This window comes from Schistocerca nitens, chromosome 8, assembly GCF_023898315.1.
Source record: "Schistocerca nitens isolate TAMUIC-IGC-003100 chromosome 8, iqSchNite1.1, whole genome shotgun sequence".
NCBI lineage: Eukaryota > Metazoa > Arthropoda > Insecta > Orthoptera > Acrididae > Schistocerca > Schistocerca nitens.
This window is the reverse complement of record NC_064621.1, coordinates 513,308,595-513,326,510: the sequence shown is the minus strand read 5'-3', so window position 1 is coordinate 513,326,510 and position 17,916 is coordinate 513,308,595. Positions and strand designations below refer to the sequence as shown.

At 42.8% G+C, this 17,916-nt stretch overlaps 1 protein-coding gene across 1 annotated transcript in view; it reads left to right on the top strand.

Annotated features, from left to right (window-relative positions):
• Positions 1-17,916, top strand: part of LOC126199648 (neurogenic protein mastermind-like) — a gene marked incomplete at its 3' end in the record, with an annotated part of 416,388 nt that overhangs the window by 88,993 nt on the left and 309,479 nt on the right. The window contains exon 2 of the mRNA XM_049936575.1: positions 2,589-2,690. Coding sequence (XP_049792532.1) covers positions 2,589-2,690 — 102 coding nt within the window. The remainder of the gene's footprint in view (positions 1-2,588; positions 2,691-17,916) is intronic.

Genomic DNA, 17,916 nt, shown 5'->3' with positions numbered 1-17,916 from the left:
TTGGTGATTTTTTTGCAGTATTCGGTCACTTATAACTTTTCGAGAAAAATGGCGAATTTAATATTTTAATTCTATGTATCCTGGCACAGAGAGAGTCGACATTTTTCAGTCTTTGTTCGGTTTCTACAATTATTATAGGAAATAACCGATTTTCTGTTTTTTATTCCATTTATTTCAGAAACCACTTATTTTCAGCGGTTTTAACGGTCAAGTTAAACTGGCGTGGAAAACCGGTAGTTTCAGTGGTAACCGCCATCCCTAACCAGGCTGGGCGGTGCACCAGCCGTGGTCGTCAATCCGCCGCGCGGCTTCTATGTTATTCTGGTTAACCTTCCTGTCTCACAAGCTAGCGCTTTACGTTGTACAAGTCGGCCATGCTTCATTCGAGAAATATTTCGAGGAAAAAGTTTAATGTAGACGCCAATAGATAGCGTAACGGATGGGATTTGAAAGTGTATGGCGACGTAATTTTCCCTCACAATATCTCCTCAGCTTATCCATAGAGACTAGCTGAACAGAGGTGTGATGTGCTTGTGTACTGGTTCGGGGAATGAGAACGCATTAAGAGCCAGCAGGCAGGACTTGACCACTGAATCGCGGTGGTGCGCTTTCGAAAGAATGAAAGCAAATTGAAGATAGTATTTACGTTGTAAGGTGGTTCAGTGCTAATCTTCCGCTGCACATGGATCTAAAAAAAATTGTTTGACAAGAGTTACAGCGAGATCCCGCCGTTTGACTGAGTGGGTCGTCGTGAATGCGTCTGTCAACGTTGAATCTGCGGTTACGATTTGCTAGCACTTTGCGGAGTGTATTAGAGCATTTACAATGGACTGCCCATGTTGCACACTAGTCAGAGTTCCTATGTGCTGTTTTACTTTTATGTGGTTTATGTACTGGCGTTTTGTGCACGTATCATTCAGCATTACATTACATAAGTAATATATATCTTTAAATAAAATTTATTGAAGTACAGAGACATGAAGCATTTAGCGACCACAGATCGTAATTACATGTCGTGATAAAAAAAAGCTAAAGCTGTCGCCAGTCCGAAGATTGGTGTGAACACCGCAGTGCTTTACTGGGCATGATCTTATTGGAAGTGATACGCCTATGGCTTCCTCCGAACTTTGAACTGACTTACCGAACCAGTTATAAGGGACCTACAGTTTAAAGTGGACTTCGAACATACGATACCATAACTTCAGATTAAGGTAAATAACATGACATATACATTAATTCGCTATGGAGAATACATAGGCATTATTTCGCTATGGAGAGGCACTGCGGCAATGTCGTCTGGTTACGTCTTGGTTTCCACGAGATTAAGTTTAAACCATACGTGAATGTGGCACTGTTGTCTTCCAAACAGTTCGTTGCACGATAGAAATATTTCTCGTGGGAAGAGACACCCAGTTACATGAGCCGTTACACTTTCTTATATGTCCGTGGTGATGTTGCATTTTGTGAAGCGAAATAGAAGTGACAGGAACTTTTATGTTTCAACTTCCTTATTCTCTTGTACAAAGCTGCTTTTGTGTGTGTGTGTGTGAGGGGGGGGGGGGGGGTTGGGCGCTCAGAGTCAATGTTATCAGTGCAGCTACTTGCTGATCGCGATACAACCCACATAACAATATCTGACTTAATTAATCTACTTGTGTTTGGGAGTCTCTGTCGTCCTGGCCTGTGCAGGTGACCCGGGACGTTCTCATAATGGTCAGACATTGTATTCTAACATTACGTCATCCGGCCCTCAGTAACAGGAACTTTCCAACCCTTCTTCCTGTAAAGCGTCAGTAAAGTGCTCTATGAGATGCTTGAGTGTTATTCAAAGTTCCTCAGCGCTTGCCGTTGACATCATGCACAGACCCGATCCATGGCCTGGGTAACAGCTCGCGCCGCAATAGGCTTGCAAGGTAATTGTGTTTCTCACTATAGCTTGCTGCAAGATTTTTATTTCATATGCGTATAGAATCCATCAGCGATACGATTCATAAGAGATTTTATTTTCCTTAATTCTCCTTACCAGTACATTTTATATCCACTGTGTATACGTAATCTTCAGCTATAAGTAGGTAATTTGCACGATAGTTATTTGATTTTTAACAATGTTACTTGAATGGCGGTTTTCCGCAGCAGCTATATAAATAGTGTCTTAATATCTTAAAAAGAATGCATGTTTTACTTGTTGCGATGAATTATATATATTAACCCAGACGAATTTCGCTCTTTTGTACCACTTTAAAACGCGTGCTGAAATAAGAAACGATTGCCTTCTTTCCATTTATAACATTTTTGTTAAACCAAAAAAATTGTATACCTTTCAGCTCACTCGCAGGTGAAACTTCTTACATTAAACCGAAACGCGTCTGGGTTAAAATATTTACTACATTGTGGCCTGCTTGTTTATTTTAAAGTTACGTGTTAGAATTACATGCCACGCAGGCCATATGACGCACACAATATCGATATCATTGGCAATAATTTTCGTTGGTGCATGATTGCCCTCAATATTTTGTAAAAATGTTCCACGTCGTTTCATGTGAAATTCCATTTTTCGGTACGAACGTGCCTCACACTTTATTTCGCAGTTCCTACGCACGGGCCACACATCGCCGCAAACAGCCGGCGCGCACAGCCCTGAGGTTCCACACCAGCGACAAGAGTTTGGCGTAAAAAAGGTCTTCTGTCAGGTATGCTGTTATTTTTGATACGTTTTCCTCTGACATTGTTGTGTAATGTTACATTAATAAGGGAGGTTTCATCGACTTCCTCTTCACTAGACACGAAACTGTAACTCACTCACTATGTATGTAAATTGGCCAGTAGGGTCAATTGTTGCTTAGTTTACATGCCACATACATAGTCTAGTGTTGATGACGCTTATCCCATTCATACCTCGTGTAATGTGAGTTGACGGACAAGGCTGGAAAGGAAACAGTCTGTAGTTCGTGTCGCAGGAAATGTCCCAACATTTGCCAGGACTGATTTACAAAATCAATCTGAAACATGTATCGGGGAGGTCCGACCGGGATTTGAACCCTGCACTTCTCGAACACTAGGCCAGTATTACTGCTTGACATCGCTCGGTGAATATATATATAAGGATAGAAGGAAGTGAACAATATAACTTGGACACCCGGGCCATTTTGTTGCAGGTATCGAAACGAGCTTTCCGGAAATTATAGTACGCAGGGGGGCATATAATTTACTGTATTGGTAACACTCGTATATTTTGTATCGACCGAGATATTGGAGCAAGGATGGGAATGATATACTTTCTTAAACGACATCCGAAACTTCAGTGATAAAACAGTGACTTTCCACCTTACTCGCCCCTTTGCGTACAATTATTCATTGGAAATGTTTCTGTATCTTGAACCATTTTCGAAATAATCGAGTTGTACAGTTTACGTGGTTCACCATATCTGCTTGATGCATGTGTGTTTCCTTCAACGTGAGTCTAGAACACATGGTGCCATTCAACCAGTGTTGTTATATACTTGATATACTGTCTGAAAATAATTCCTGTGGGGTAAGGCACCCCTTGGAGTGCAGGTAGGGGCTGTAAGGAAATGACATAAGTAAATAACTGACTTTGGATCTCTATGGTAAGTTTCAACTGAACTTCTTATACATACGAGTTAATAGTTGCAACAACAGCAGCAACAGCAAAAACAAAATACTGCGGTGGTAGGACACTTCTTCCACTTCCCCGTAGGTATGGGGTTTGATTTAAAGGGTCTGGCATTTAAAAAAATTGAAAACCATTGATTTTAGTGTCGAATCTCTAGTTTTGTGTATAGCTAGGCTAACTGGTGAAAGCCTAATTGATTTTAGTGTCCAATCCATAATTTTGTGGGTAGCTAGGCTACTGGTGAAATTCTCGATAACTCTTAAGTTCAAAGATAGTCGAACAGAATTCTGTAGAATGTTCTGGATATTTTTAGAACACACAACTGTGAAATGTAGTTTCAGTTTTAAGAACACGTAAATCAAATTATTTATATTTTATTGTTCAAATGTGTGTGAAATGTTATGGGACTTAACTGCTAAGGTCATCAGTCCCTAAGCTTACACACTACTTAACCTAAATTATCCTAAGGACAAACACACATACCCATGCCGAAGGGAGGACTCGAACCTCCGCCGGAACCAGCCGCACAGTCCATGACTGCAGCGCCTAAGACCGCTCGGCTAATCCCTATATTTTATTCTACAGAAGATAGATCAGGTTCCTTTTCCTGTGAAATAAAAGACTGAACTGTATAAGTAATGGGGCAACGCTGGATAGTCAGCCAGTATTTTATTAAACGTCGTTTTTACCCTGTAGACTGGTCACGGGCTTGTATGGCGGCTGTACTTGAGCCCATAAAATGTGCTACAGTCTCCTCTGTTTCTCGACACCTTCCCCACGTTGATTCAGGTACCTGTCGGGTGTGGTCATGCAGGCAAACTGACAAAGCTGAAATGACCAAACTAAATGAGTCATGAAGCAAAAATACTACGCTACGCCATTGCCATTGAAATGTCGAAAAAACTCTTCCGTAGCAAATTGATTCAGGAAAAGGTATGCGTATTCGTTATTACGAAATTACACAGTAGACTCAGAAATTATTAGAAATCACAAGCATGTCGTTTGGGCGAAGTAAATAAGAAACCTAGGTTTAGTCGTACCTGTACCAAAGTATTTGTTCCAATAGAAATATTGTTGCATGCTATAAGCTACTAAATTCCGAAAACAAATTTTTTGTGGAGCTGCATAACGAGTGGGGGGCAACCTGTGAAGCGTCGTAATTTTAGGTGTGGTTAGTGAAAATGTGTTAAGTGAGAGGAGTGAGAGGCTAGGGTTATGTCCGATATGGTACAGATCCATGCAGGCCACCATCTTTGAAAGTAAATCTGATAAGAATTTTTCGTGACTTACCTACGTCGTTCCAAGTGAACCTCTGCAAATTTCCGAAAGAAAGATGATAATCTGTGTGGATTGGCAAACCTGAAGTTGACCACTGAAAGAAGAACCAATCGAAGTGGTGCAGTCCTGGGAAGCAGGGCCCAGTTTTAGGTTTTCTCTGATTTCCCTATAATGCTCAAGACGAATGCCGGGTCGGTTCTTTCGAAAAGGACGCACGGCCGGTTTCGTTCGTCATCTTTGTCGTATCCGAGTTTGTGCCCCGTCCCTAATGACCTCATCGTAGACGGGACGGTAACCCAAATATATATTTGCGGAGATTCGCGGCCTGGAGTACAACACCATTCTTTACACCTATGGTGATGTGAGACTTAAGTCAGCGAGCTGCCGAATTCTGCAGGGTTTCCCTAATTACCGGAAGAGCCGAAGTCCACAAACAAGAGGTCCATTCACGACCGGAGAAACCACTCCCTTGTTCGCGTCGTGTCGGTCACCCAAGACGGGGGACCATTGTGAAGGTATTCAGTGTGTCGTCTTCCTATACCAACTAACCCTTGGCTTCTCTAGTCTTTAGGGCTGTTAGAAGATGCTGGCTCTAACTTCGCACAACACGTGGTTTTAATTCAATCATGCATCAGTACCGATTTTAACAGACGTGGCGCCTAAATTACAATGTCCCCCCTTTCTGGAGAGTTTACACTCCAAGCCTGTGCAAAGATCAATGCTGTCTGTCTACGTTAAACTAGTAACACATTTTTTTTGTAGGCCACAGTATTGTTTCCGCTTTATGCGCTTTATATGCATGCGCTTTATAATGTGAGGTGTTGCAGAGACTAAGACTATTGTATCCAATAGATCCGAATTAATACCAGTTTTTACGGACGTTATGTACTGATTTTGCACGAATGGGTTAACTTTAAACACTATTAAAAGAGATAGCTCATCCGGTTTTATACCGCCAAAAACACATTGACAATGATGAATATAGTGTACAATTAACAGAACAGAAGGTTCTGATCTTGGGGTGTAACTGCTGATGAGTATGTGGACTCCGTAAAACATTTAGGTCCACCTACTTTTACAATAATAATAATAGTAATAATAATAGTCTGCTTGTACCCCAAAGACGTTCATGACTGATAATCAGAAAGCATTTCCATTCATTGATATCCTGCTGGATAATATTTTGTGGTACCTTATCGGTCAGAAAACGCTGTAGCCACATACAAAATAAGTTGGAATTGCAGATAATTTTCACGGAGGTAAATCTTGTAAGAAACATTCAAATATCTTAGACGATTAACTGTCTCCTACAGTACTTACCATGCTCGGTCATCGAGTATAACCTATCACACTGGGCAACGAATTCCGTATGCAAATTACCAATGGTTTCTTGTTAATATAGCATTACCCAAACATGTTTTGGCTCCTTAACGCCATCTTTTTTTTCAGTATTTTTGTTTACATTGTAGCCTGAAAACTGAAAGAATCAGTATCACTTGAGATAATTATGAATCTCCTACAATAAATGCAGGAAAATATATCACAGTTGAAATTACCTCTTATATTAAATGGCACAGCAGCGAAAATTACGATTAATTTCAGTGCATGAGGAATATTTGTCGTTTCCATAACTCTGATTTTGATGTTTCGCATAGTAGATCTCAGTCTTTGTTATGTTTGTGTCTTAAAGCAGTGCTTCCGATATTTTATGTTACTTTCCATACTCGAGAATGGGTGTCGTGTGTAGAAATGTACAATATACAGTCAATGCACACTTTCAGTGTTAGTACTCGTATTTTACTAAAATGTTTCTTTCCTCTCCGATTCTGCGGAGAACCTCCTCATTTCTTATCTTATAAATCCACCAAATGTTCCACATGTTTTCTTAGCAAACCATCTGAAACTCGTCGATTCTCTTCTGTTCCGGTTTCCCCCCATTCCGTGATTCACTACCATACAATAATGCTGTGCTCCAAACGTACAGTCCCAAAAATATCTTCCCCAAAATTAAGGCTCATGTTTGGTACTAGTCGAGTTATTTTGTCCAGGAATGTCATCTACCTGTGCTAATCTGCTTTTTATTGCCTTGCGTCGACCGTCATACTTTATTTTGACTCTGAGGTAGCAGAATTCCTTCACTTCATCCATTTCATGGTCCACAGTTTTGACATTAAGTTTATCGATTGTGTCGTTTTTGCTACTCCTCGTGACTTTCATCTTTCTTGGTTTTACTCGTAGTCCATATTCTGTACCTAGTAGACTGTTCTTTAATTCAGTATGTCCTGTAATTTTACTTCGTTTTCACTGATGATAGCAATATCATCTGCGAATCTTATCATTGATATTCTTTATTCTCGATCTCAATCCTTTCCGGAACGTATCCTTTATCTCCGCCATTGCTTATGCGGTGCTTAGATTAAACAGTAAGAAATAAAGATTGCAACCCTGTCTTACAGCCTTTCTAAGCACGTCGTTCTTATGTTACATAGCTTATTCCCATATTTCTCGGAATTTCGAACATCTTACATTCGCGAACATGTTTCTCCCGTGAATATGTGTTGATTCTTCTTAAGTCTTACTTTCATTATCAAGCGCAACGTCAGAATTTTATTAAATCCAACCTGGGCGTCACCTAAGAGATCCTCAGTTTTCTTTCCCATTTTTCTGTCGTTATTATTGCCATTAACTTACATGCATGAGCTGTTAAGTTAAATGTACGATAATTCTCGCTCTTATCAGCATTTCCTATCATCGGAATTGTATGACGATAATTTTTCGAAAGTCTGATAGTATGTTTCCAGTCTCGTAGTTCCGACGCATGAGCTTGAATAGTCGTTCCACCGAGCGAGGTGGTGCAGTGATCAGCACACTGCACTGGAATTCGGGAGAACGACTATTCAGACCCGGATTTAGTTTTTTCGTTAATTTCCCTAAATCGCTTCAGGCAAATGCCGGAATTGTTGCTTTGAAAGGGCACGGCTGATTTCCTTGCGCATCCTTCAGCATTCCGAACTTGTGCTCCGTCTCTAATGACACGTTATCGCCTTGACGTTAAACATTAATCTTCCTTCTTCTTTGAATGGTCATTTGGTTGCCACTTCACGACGCAGTGAATTTAGAAATCCCGAAGGAACGTTACCTGTGCCTTCCGTCGTATTTGGTCGTAAGTCATCGACAGCTCTGTCGAACTCTTGACTGTAGTATTTATTGGATCACATGTCTCTTCCGTATCGACTCCTATTTATTCTCCTATCACGTCGTCAGACAATTACTCTCTATGGAATAGATCTTCTGTGCACGTTTTCCACCCATCTGCTCCCTCCTGTGGGTTGGTTGTGGAATTGCCCTTGCGCCCTTAATGCTGTTTGTTTTGTTTTTAATTTCACCAGAGGTTTTTTTTAATCTTCTGTAGGCTGAGTCATTCTTTTGGATTACAGTGTGTTTTTCAATTTCACGACATACGATTCTTTTAATATAGAGCAAAACTGCATGAAGTGGTAGGTTAATTTCCTTTAGCGAGTGCTGTAGGCGAAAATTGTCTTCCACTGCTGATGTGTCGTATAGGCTGTTGATGGTTTTTAGAAAGCGTTAGTGGTTTGCTGTGTTTTACTGATGGAATGTCTAATATTAACATCTTAAGTACGGAAGAAAACATTGCTTGCACGTCCCTCTACTGAATTTAGAAGTGGCCCAGAAATGATGGAAACACACAGCTCCAAAATACATGAAAACCTGCCAAAAAAATAAAAATAATGTACAACAGACTGCTAGAGTGTTTTTAAATGTTTGAAGTTTTTCATCTTGACAGTTTCGTTGCGTTGTTGAATTCTTGGATGGAAAGTTACGTTACTTCAGTGCCTGTGTGGTCTTATATTTTAGATATTTTAATAAATATTTGTAACCGTTGTTCAATGAAACTCTCCACATCGTGGGATTATGGTCAGTACGTTGTGACGCACATGAACTAGGAGTAATTGTTCCTCTGTTTCGCACGCACCGTACTGCTTCTACCGAAGTTCGTACTGTCATTTTAAGTAACCAATAATTGTTTTCACTTTGTTACATTGATAACTACCAACGGACGAACAGATTTTGTATAAAAAAAAAAACGCTGATATTTAGGGTTGCCTGGAAAGCTGTCTTTTCCTTGATGTTTGCAGATCTTCGGAAAACCGATTTTCTACCAGTAACGGCTGGTCTGGCCATCTTTCTTAAAGCTGTACATAAAAGCAGTATTTCTTCAAAGGAGTTCTTCCGTGACTCCACTTTCTTTATTCGTTTTAGGCAAACTAAGGATCACGTCAGGATAACTATTTATTTCTCTTTTCCTTTCATCTGATCGTTTGATTTCTAGTCTGAAATTGACTCTGTTGAGTAAGGTTTTTTATTCAGTCAGCATTTCTACTAAGTCGTTTGCCTCCCAACCATTTTCTTGGAAGAATATGTTGATCATCTTTATTTATTTGTCTTCCTTATTCTCTCTAGAAGTCTCTTCCTGATCTCATCTGTTATTTCAGGGCAGAATGAGTATAACTGTTTTTGTGGTCTCAAAACGCAACTGTCATCTTTGTTCTCGATTACACCTAATATTGTTCGTAAGATTCTTCTTTCTGTCTTTTACAAATCTTGTAATGCTATTTTACATCCCAAAGAAATAGTGTTTCTGACCCACACAGGTCTTCCTCTATTACAAATATATTATAGTGGCTTAATTTCACGTCATTATAGAAACATTTTTTATCGTACAGATTTCGTACTTCATTTTTCCACCTCTGATTTTAATTGCTTCATTTTCACTTTATATATTTACGTTTTCACTTAGATATTTAGTGTTGTTTGTTTTCTTGATGTTGCCATGCTTACTTTTTAAAATTCTTGGTGAGGTGCTTTCATTGGTCACGTAATTTTGTCTTTTCAAATGATACTTGTAGTCCTGTTTTCTCAGATGTCACTTCCTTTTCCTTCTGTAAGGTTCTGTCTATTATCACAAGATCGTCTCTTATAACTTTTTCCAGCACATAATTGAATAACATTGGTGAGTGAGTTGTCTTCTTACCTGCCTCATGATACAATTTTGAAGGGAATAGGAGTTGTGTCAAGAAATATAACTTTAGATACTGTTTTTTGTAAGAGTTTAATTATTTTACAGAGTTTTCCGGGATACCATTTAGCGCCCATGCGCCGTCTCTCTACAGTGAAGATGTGCTTGACAGTCCGTCACTGCGACCGTAGCCGGTATCTCAACTCAGGATAATGATTGCTTACTCTGGCTTTGTCGGTGTGGAGATAAGTCAGTGTGTTTAACAAGTCTGACCGTGAAGAATAGACGGCGATAGACTATCTGCCTTCAGAGGACATGCTTTGTTCTACTGCGCCCTCGACCAAATTCCCTCTGTGTCTTACAGAGCGAGGGGTGGTGCTGTTGATGTTGACACGTCCGTCGTTTGGGAACGTTAATTTCGGCAGCCTCCTGTGAGTTATTAACAACGAGTAGCCTGTGTGACTGTAACGAATTTCACCCTCAGGCTTGCTTTCATTATCATTGTGGTCCATAAATGCTAGCCGTTCGTCACCGCTACTCACGCCGCACGAGAGCACTACAATGAACAAAGTAGGGGCAACTCGCCCTATTGTAGTACGTCCGAGTAGATTATACTAAAACTTTTAAAAAAAGGCTTCTATTTTAGGCATATCGTCTGTCTTAACATTTTTTAATCTGTCGTTTACCGATTAGGCATCCATCCCACTGTAGACAGGTCTGCTCTATTCTAAAAGGTTCGGCACGGTTCACGAGAGATCCATATTTGCAAAATCATTTGCACCCCTTCACCTGAGATTCCGTTTTGGAAGAATACATTAAAGGCTATGGATGAAGTGAGGAGAGACAATAAAGCCGGACGTCAGTTATTCCAACTTTATGTATGCGCTGTATGAAATAATGACCAATAATTTATATCCAAATTACTTTATTCAATGTCTTTGAAAACAATTTACTTTTAAAGTCAAGCTAATTAATTCATTCGGCGATAAGCACCTCCATATGAGTATAATACCATGTAGAAATCACAAACAAGCAGACAACTGCATCAGATACACTGACGAGCTAAACTTTTATGGCCAGTGCCCACGGCGAGAACTTTGTGGTGGAGTTGCGGGCACGTGACGCTGTATGGAAAGTGTGTAAGCGGAGAAGTGATGAATGGGGGATCATTGGAGCGACGATATGATCTGCAAATGGCGAAATCCACTCACATAAGCGACTTCGACAAAGGCCAGATTGTTATGTCTCGGCGCCAGGAAGTGAGATCTCTGAAAGGGTGGAGGTGGTCGGCTGTTCGCGCGCTGACGTCGTGAGCACCTATACAAAGTGCATGAATAACAGTGAAACCATGGGGGTGTAACAAGGTGTTGATCATCCACACCTCACCTCAGAAAGTGGAGATCTGAAACTCGACCCTCTGTAAAAGAGGATAGGCGGCGATGTGTGCGGATCTGACGACAGAGTACAATACTGGTGCAGGCACAAGTGTTTCGGAGCACGCGGATCAGCGAAAACCTTTGAACATTGGGCTGTGTAGCAGACGACCCCTTTGTGTACACGTTGACCCAACCAAACGGTCAATTACGATAGCAATGGACACGGTATCATCGAGATTGGACCATGGGTCATTGGAAACCTGCCGCCTGGTTGGATAAAACACGTTTGTTGTTACACCGGGTCTATGATCGTATTCGGATACGCCGTTATGCATGTGAACTGCTGCTAGAAAGGTGCATCGCACCGTGTACGCAGGCCGGTAGAAAAAGTATTATGGTTCGAGGGACATTCACGTGGCACTCCAAGAGACCTGTGGTAGTAATCGAAGGTACCATAACAGCAGTGGACTAAAGGAACATTCTTGAGAACCACTTGAATTCCTTCATGCTCGATGTTTTTACCGATGGTGATGCCATCTTCTAGCGTGATAACCTGACAGTATCAGAGGCCGGAACCACGCTACAGTGGTTTGAGTAGCGTGGTGGTGAACTCACGTTGATGCTATAGCCATCAAATTTATCTGATCTGAACCCGATGGAGTACATCTGAGACGCTACAGGACGACAGCTCCACGCCCACTAACCATCGACCCATAACTTTACGGGAATTGCGTGACTTGTACATAAATATCTGGAGGCACATACCTTCGAAAACATTCCGAGGACCTGTTGAATCTGTGTCACTCAGAATCGCCGCTGTATTTCTTTTCGAAGGTGGACCACGCTATTAAGCAGGTGGACATAATGTTTTGGCTCTTCAGTATAAACACCGTAGCCCATAATACCGTAGCCCATAATCGAAATAGGACTCGAAATAAAAGTTCTCAGTACTGTGGTCAAACTTTCGTGATGTGTTCTTCGCGACTTACGTATGCTTTTACACAGATTTGAAGACTCTCATTCCCGAAAAAAAGTTATTTCTGAAATAAATTGTGATCGAACAAAGCGAATAAAATTGTTTTAACATTGTCTGGATCTCTGGTGACTGTAGACGTCAATGTTGCAACTGGTAATATTAATGTGCTTGTTACTGCTGTAAAGGGCATTGATTTCTCAGTTTGACCCGTTATTTATTTAACATTGTGAACATAAACGTCGTAATTAATGGAAATGGCAGTACATTATACAAGAGACCAGTGCTTAAGCAGAGTACTCAGGCGGTGTTTCTGGTCGCTGATTAAGTAATTGTAGGGCTACGAAACCAAAAGTTCATTCTTCAAATCCGATTAGGTCGGAGCCGGTGAAACGCTATTCTCCTTTGGTAACTCTTCATCTGTGTAAAAACGCCAAGCTGTGAGGTGTTTGGGACTCACTACTGCCCGTTTGTGAATGATACATGTATTGTGTTTGTCGCATACCCCACGAAGCTTTTTCAGAAAACTGCTAGGCTGGGGCCTTGTGATGATTTTCGGATGTCTCAGTTGCAAGGCAATGGGTATCTTGGTTCAAATGGTTCAAATGGCTCTGAGCACTATGGGACTTAACTTCTTTGGTCATCAGTCCCCTAGAACTTAGAACTACTTAAACCTAACTAACCTAAGGACATCACACACATCCATGCCCGAGGCAGGATTCGAACCTGCGACCGCAGCGGTCACGCGTTTCCAGACTGTAGCGTCTAGAACCGCTCGGCCACTACGGCCGGCGGGTATCTTGAATTATAACAGCTACGTCGGTGTGATATACACTAACATACTGAGTTTCGCAGCAGCAAAGTTTGACAAAATAGTGCTTTTTATTTTACCCATTTCTTAACGAGGGGTCGTAACATTTCCAACCCTATCATCCAAGATGAGAATGTTTGCGTCCACTGTGGTAAATTTGTAACTGATCCTGAAAAGACGTCAAATTGTGTACGTTTTCCATTGATACGCAAAATACTTTTACTTTAAGTTCGTTGAAGACATTTGAGGTTGCTTGGAATAACGCCCTGATCGCCCTAGTTTTCTGGGACGGTATCGAAGCTATCTGGTTTGTGGTTTAGTGATGCGATGTGCATGCAGAATGTTCGGCACTCAGCGTATCTCGGACAGCATCACAGGTAGTGGATGGTTTCACCTTGCAAGAAGGGAAAGGAAGGAAGGTAAGAGTTTCAAGTCCCATCGGTGACGAAGACATAAAAGACGGCACTGAATGATGGGGGAATAAATCGGAGGTGTCAGTTACATTCCTATCAATATTCACGAAGGATTTTCATTCACATCTTAAAGGGATACAATAGTTGAGATGTGTATTTTTGCTTAGTGCTGTCAGTCGTCTACCTTACATTTTATTTTGCTTTGTGTTTGTTGTTATTCGGAATATGGTACTGAGGTTTACATTATAAACCACAACAAAACTTTCCAGAATGGATTTTCACTGTGCAGCGGAGTATGCAGTTACCTTGAAACTTCCTGTCACATTAAAACTATATGCTGGACCGGGAATCGAATCTGGGACGTTTGCTTTTTTCCGGGCAGGTACCCTTCTAGCTTCCCTCCTACCTTCTAAAATCACTTTGGAAGATACAGTATTACGGAGAACTGGTGTAACTGCAGCCTGAGGGACTGTTTCTATACTGAATCTACAGTCTGCAGCGGAATGTGCGCCAGTTTTCCGCGGTATTCTTTCTTCCAGGAATGCTAGTGAGCCAAGTGTGTTGGGGAAACTCCGGGAAGTGTGGAAGGCAGCAGGAGAGCAACTAGCAGAAACTGAAGTCCCGGCCTGGTATACATTTTAATACGCCGGTATGTTTCATTTCATAATAATGCAACTTACAAGTAGTTCCAGTAACTTGAATATTGGAGGGTGTTTCATATTCACACACTGTACCAACTGCGTTCACAAATCCTACCACCCAGAGGATATGTGTCCAGACGACGATATGTTCCGACTTGAGATACAGATTGGCAGTACTCTTAGGTCAAAGCAAATTAAATAACTTTACAAAGATATATGTAACATGTCGAGAAGTATGCAGTTTACTAAAACATGTTGGAAGTACTTTTGTTACTGTCTATTGCACAATATTCAGTGCCATATGTTGAATAAGACTTGATATATAGGTACGTTCATACTAAAATAAAACTTAACGGCAGATGACTGCAAAAAGCACCTGTAGCCAAGTGGCGATGATGGTGAAAACCCTCACAACGTGTCGTGGTTGTTGATAAGAACATAATTGACGCGGGTACAGTGAACTGTTGTAATTTGTCTTACATGATAAGGAGTTGTAGATTTTCACTAGGCAGTCCTCCGGGTACGTGAGGGAACTAAGGCTATGCGTGGCCAGCTGTGGGCAGGAGGCGAGCGGGCGGAGTCGGGTGGCTTGCCTCCTCTTCTGGCCGCTTCCCTTCCGGCCTGCCGGCATTGTGGGCGATCCGCACAGCCTTTGTGAGGCCGGGGCACCCCCGTCTTGACCCGCATCCGCCCTCGGCGCCGCATCGTGCTGGCTGCCAACATGTGAAGCTTCTGCGGACACGCACTACACAAGCAACGTGCCAGTTCCCTACAAGTGCCCTACCTAAAAATGAAAGCTAATAACGATGGAAAAAGTAAGCATGTACCATCGACGTCGCTCTTAGTTGTTTGTATTGCAGTTAACATATATTTTTACGTAAACATCAATCTACAACGACCCCAAAACAACTACTTCAAACATAAGTCGGTGGAAAGACCTGACATTATTTGATTGCACGATTGCTGAGACAGTCACTGGAAACAGTCGCATGCTTTAAATATCTAGCAATGAGCGTCAAATGTGAAAAGACCGCCTAAAATTAATCGTAGAGAAGACAGGCGGAAGTCAGTAATTGTAGTCGACTAGCGAAGGAGGTAGCTTACAGAATCCTCGTTTTTCCGTTAGTTTAAATATGCTGGTCAGTGTTGGACCGCTGGCACGGAGGATTGATAGAAGAAAAAAAGTCTTGACTAGTGCGAGTAGGTGTCCCTTTCTGAGGGTTCCGTAGAAACTTAATTATAAAAAGGAACACCTTCTAGGACAAAGTCACTTTATTGACACGCGAGGTAACAGGTAGTGCATCAATGGAGAAATACACGATAAGAAATTCAGACGAAATGAAACATACAAAAATGGTTCAAATGGCTCTGAACACTATGGGACGTAACATCTGAGGTCATCAGTCCCCTAGAACTTAGAACTACTTAAACCTAACTAACCTAAGGACATCACACATATCCATGCCCGAGGCAGGATTCGAACCTGCGACCGTAGCGGTCGTGCGGTTCCAGCTGAAATATACACGTCACAGTAAAGGGTCCCCAAACAGTCTCCCTCTGGCGGCAACACGGGTGTGTATTCTCGCATGCAAACAGTCATAAAGTTGCTGATTGAATGCTGCGATAGATTGTACCGAGCACCGTGCACCTTTTGTTGGTATTCGGCAATGGTCCTTACAGGCCCTGGAGAACGAATAAGTTGATGTCCCATAAGTGTTGAATTGGCGAGAGATCTCTAGATGCTGCTAGCCAGGGCAGTTGTGGTGCACCAAGGGGAGCACGTCGTTGGGCGTGCATCGCTCTGCTGAAGAAGCGCGTCGTCGCAGTAGCACGAGGATAGCAGCAGTGCAATGTAGCGGGCAATGTTTGCTTTACCTTGCAGAAACACAAAATGTGACTGCAAATTTTAGCTGACGGTACCACACACCAGGAGGCCTGGGATAGGTTCTGTGCGTCATGGGCGAATATGCTCTGGAATAGGCAGTTCACCAAGTACACGACGAACATGGTTACGCCAATCATTTACGTACAGACAGAACCTACCCTCATCTCTCAAGGCAACAAAAACCTCCCACTCACCACTCGGCTCACTTACGACAACAGAGTAGCCATGCTTATCGGTGTCCCGGTGTCATTGGTAGCCGGCCAGAGGCACACGTGATGCTAATCCCGCTGCAAGCAGACGGTTCCGAATGGTCCCTCATGCCGCTGCAGATGGAACATGGTCTCGGATTTCTTTCGTCAGACAGGACTGTTGCAATTATGGAAGACGGGATTGGTTCCAATGGCTCTGAGCACTATGCGACTTAACTTCTGAGGTCATCAGTCGCCTAGAACTTAGAACTAATTAAACCTAACTAACCTAAGGACATCACACACATCCATGCCCGAGGCAGGATTCGAACCTGCGACCGTAGCGGTCGCTCGGCTCCAGACTGTAGCGCCTAGAACCGCACGGCCACTCCGGCCGGCGAAGACGGGATTGTCCACGCCATACTCATTATTAGCCTGTAGAAGAAAGGGGTAATACACGGTCACCGAGACTTTTTAGAGAAGCATCCTGGAATCATGTTCGCGGTAACCTGATGAGTGGGCCAAAGTCATGGCTCGAAAAACGCACCCATAATGTCAGAATGAATTTCGAAACTACGATCCCCCCCCCCCCCCACACACACACACACACAAGCCGACTGCTGGTTTAATGCTTCAGGGGGCTATCGGTGCACTCTAAGCCTTGGCATCATTTTAAAAGAAGCAGAATCACGAAATGTCAGACGGCTGTGTATGCTACTTGTCAAGTTCCTGTGTTGTTTTGCCAGTGTGAGAAATGCTCTTTTGCGGGGTACCCTACTTCAAATTGAACTGCCTCCAGTTCCTGTCGCTCCGAAACTGGTTCATATAGACCTACATTCACTGACAGCAACGTTGGCTGTCGGTCTTTACGTCAGCGGCGGAGGGTCACACGAGGGCGTGACACTAGTTCCGTACCATCTACGGCGCTGCAAAGCGACCGATTTGCTCGTTTAAGGGGTAGACAAATATTTTTCTGGCGAGCTTATTTAGTTCTTTTCTCCATTACTGCCAGAAATACGTACCACAGTTCTAATACGGAAATACACAGTAGAGAGTTTATACCCGGAACGGCCACACACCCTTTCACCTGCGGCAACCCCCGACGCGCAGCGGTAAGCGGCAAGTGGAGGCCGGCGGCTGGCTGGTGTGGGTGCAGCGCAGCGCAGCGGCCACGCCACGCGACCGTGTGCCGGCGCGGCGCTTTTTGCCGCCCCGCCCCGCCCTGCTCCGCTCGGCTCAGCTGCGACGCCGGCGCCGCGCCTGCTCCAATCCTGCAGACAGCTGCGGCGCGGCGCCTCGTGGGACTGCTTGCTCCGCTTTTTATTATGCTGACTGCTCCCAGCTGTCACACCCATTTAACATACTCCGTACTCCCGGCAAGAAGTAGCTCTCCATCCATCTCCAGAGTGATGACCCCAGTTTAAACTCGAGTACTTAACGACACTGAATGTTCTCCGTGCCGTAAAACTATCAGAGGTCACACGAGCTCGTAAACTCAACAATCATCACACCGGCGGTCAGTTTCGACTCCGCGGTGCTTAATGGTGAAGTGTTCCTGTACTGCTCATGATCTCGCGAGAAAGTGCTTGCTGTAACAATTCTGACACTTAATGTAACTGGGTTTTCTCTTTAGTCAGTTGTCAGGATGAGCATTACTGCAAAGAGCATTTAATTCT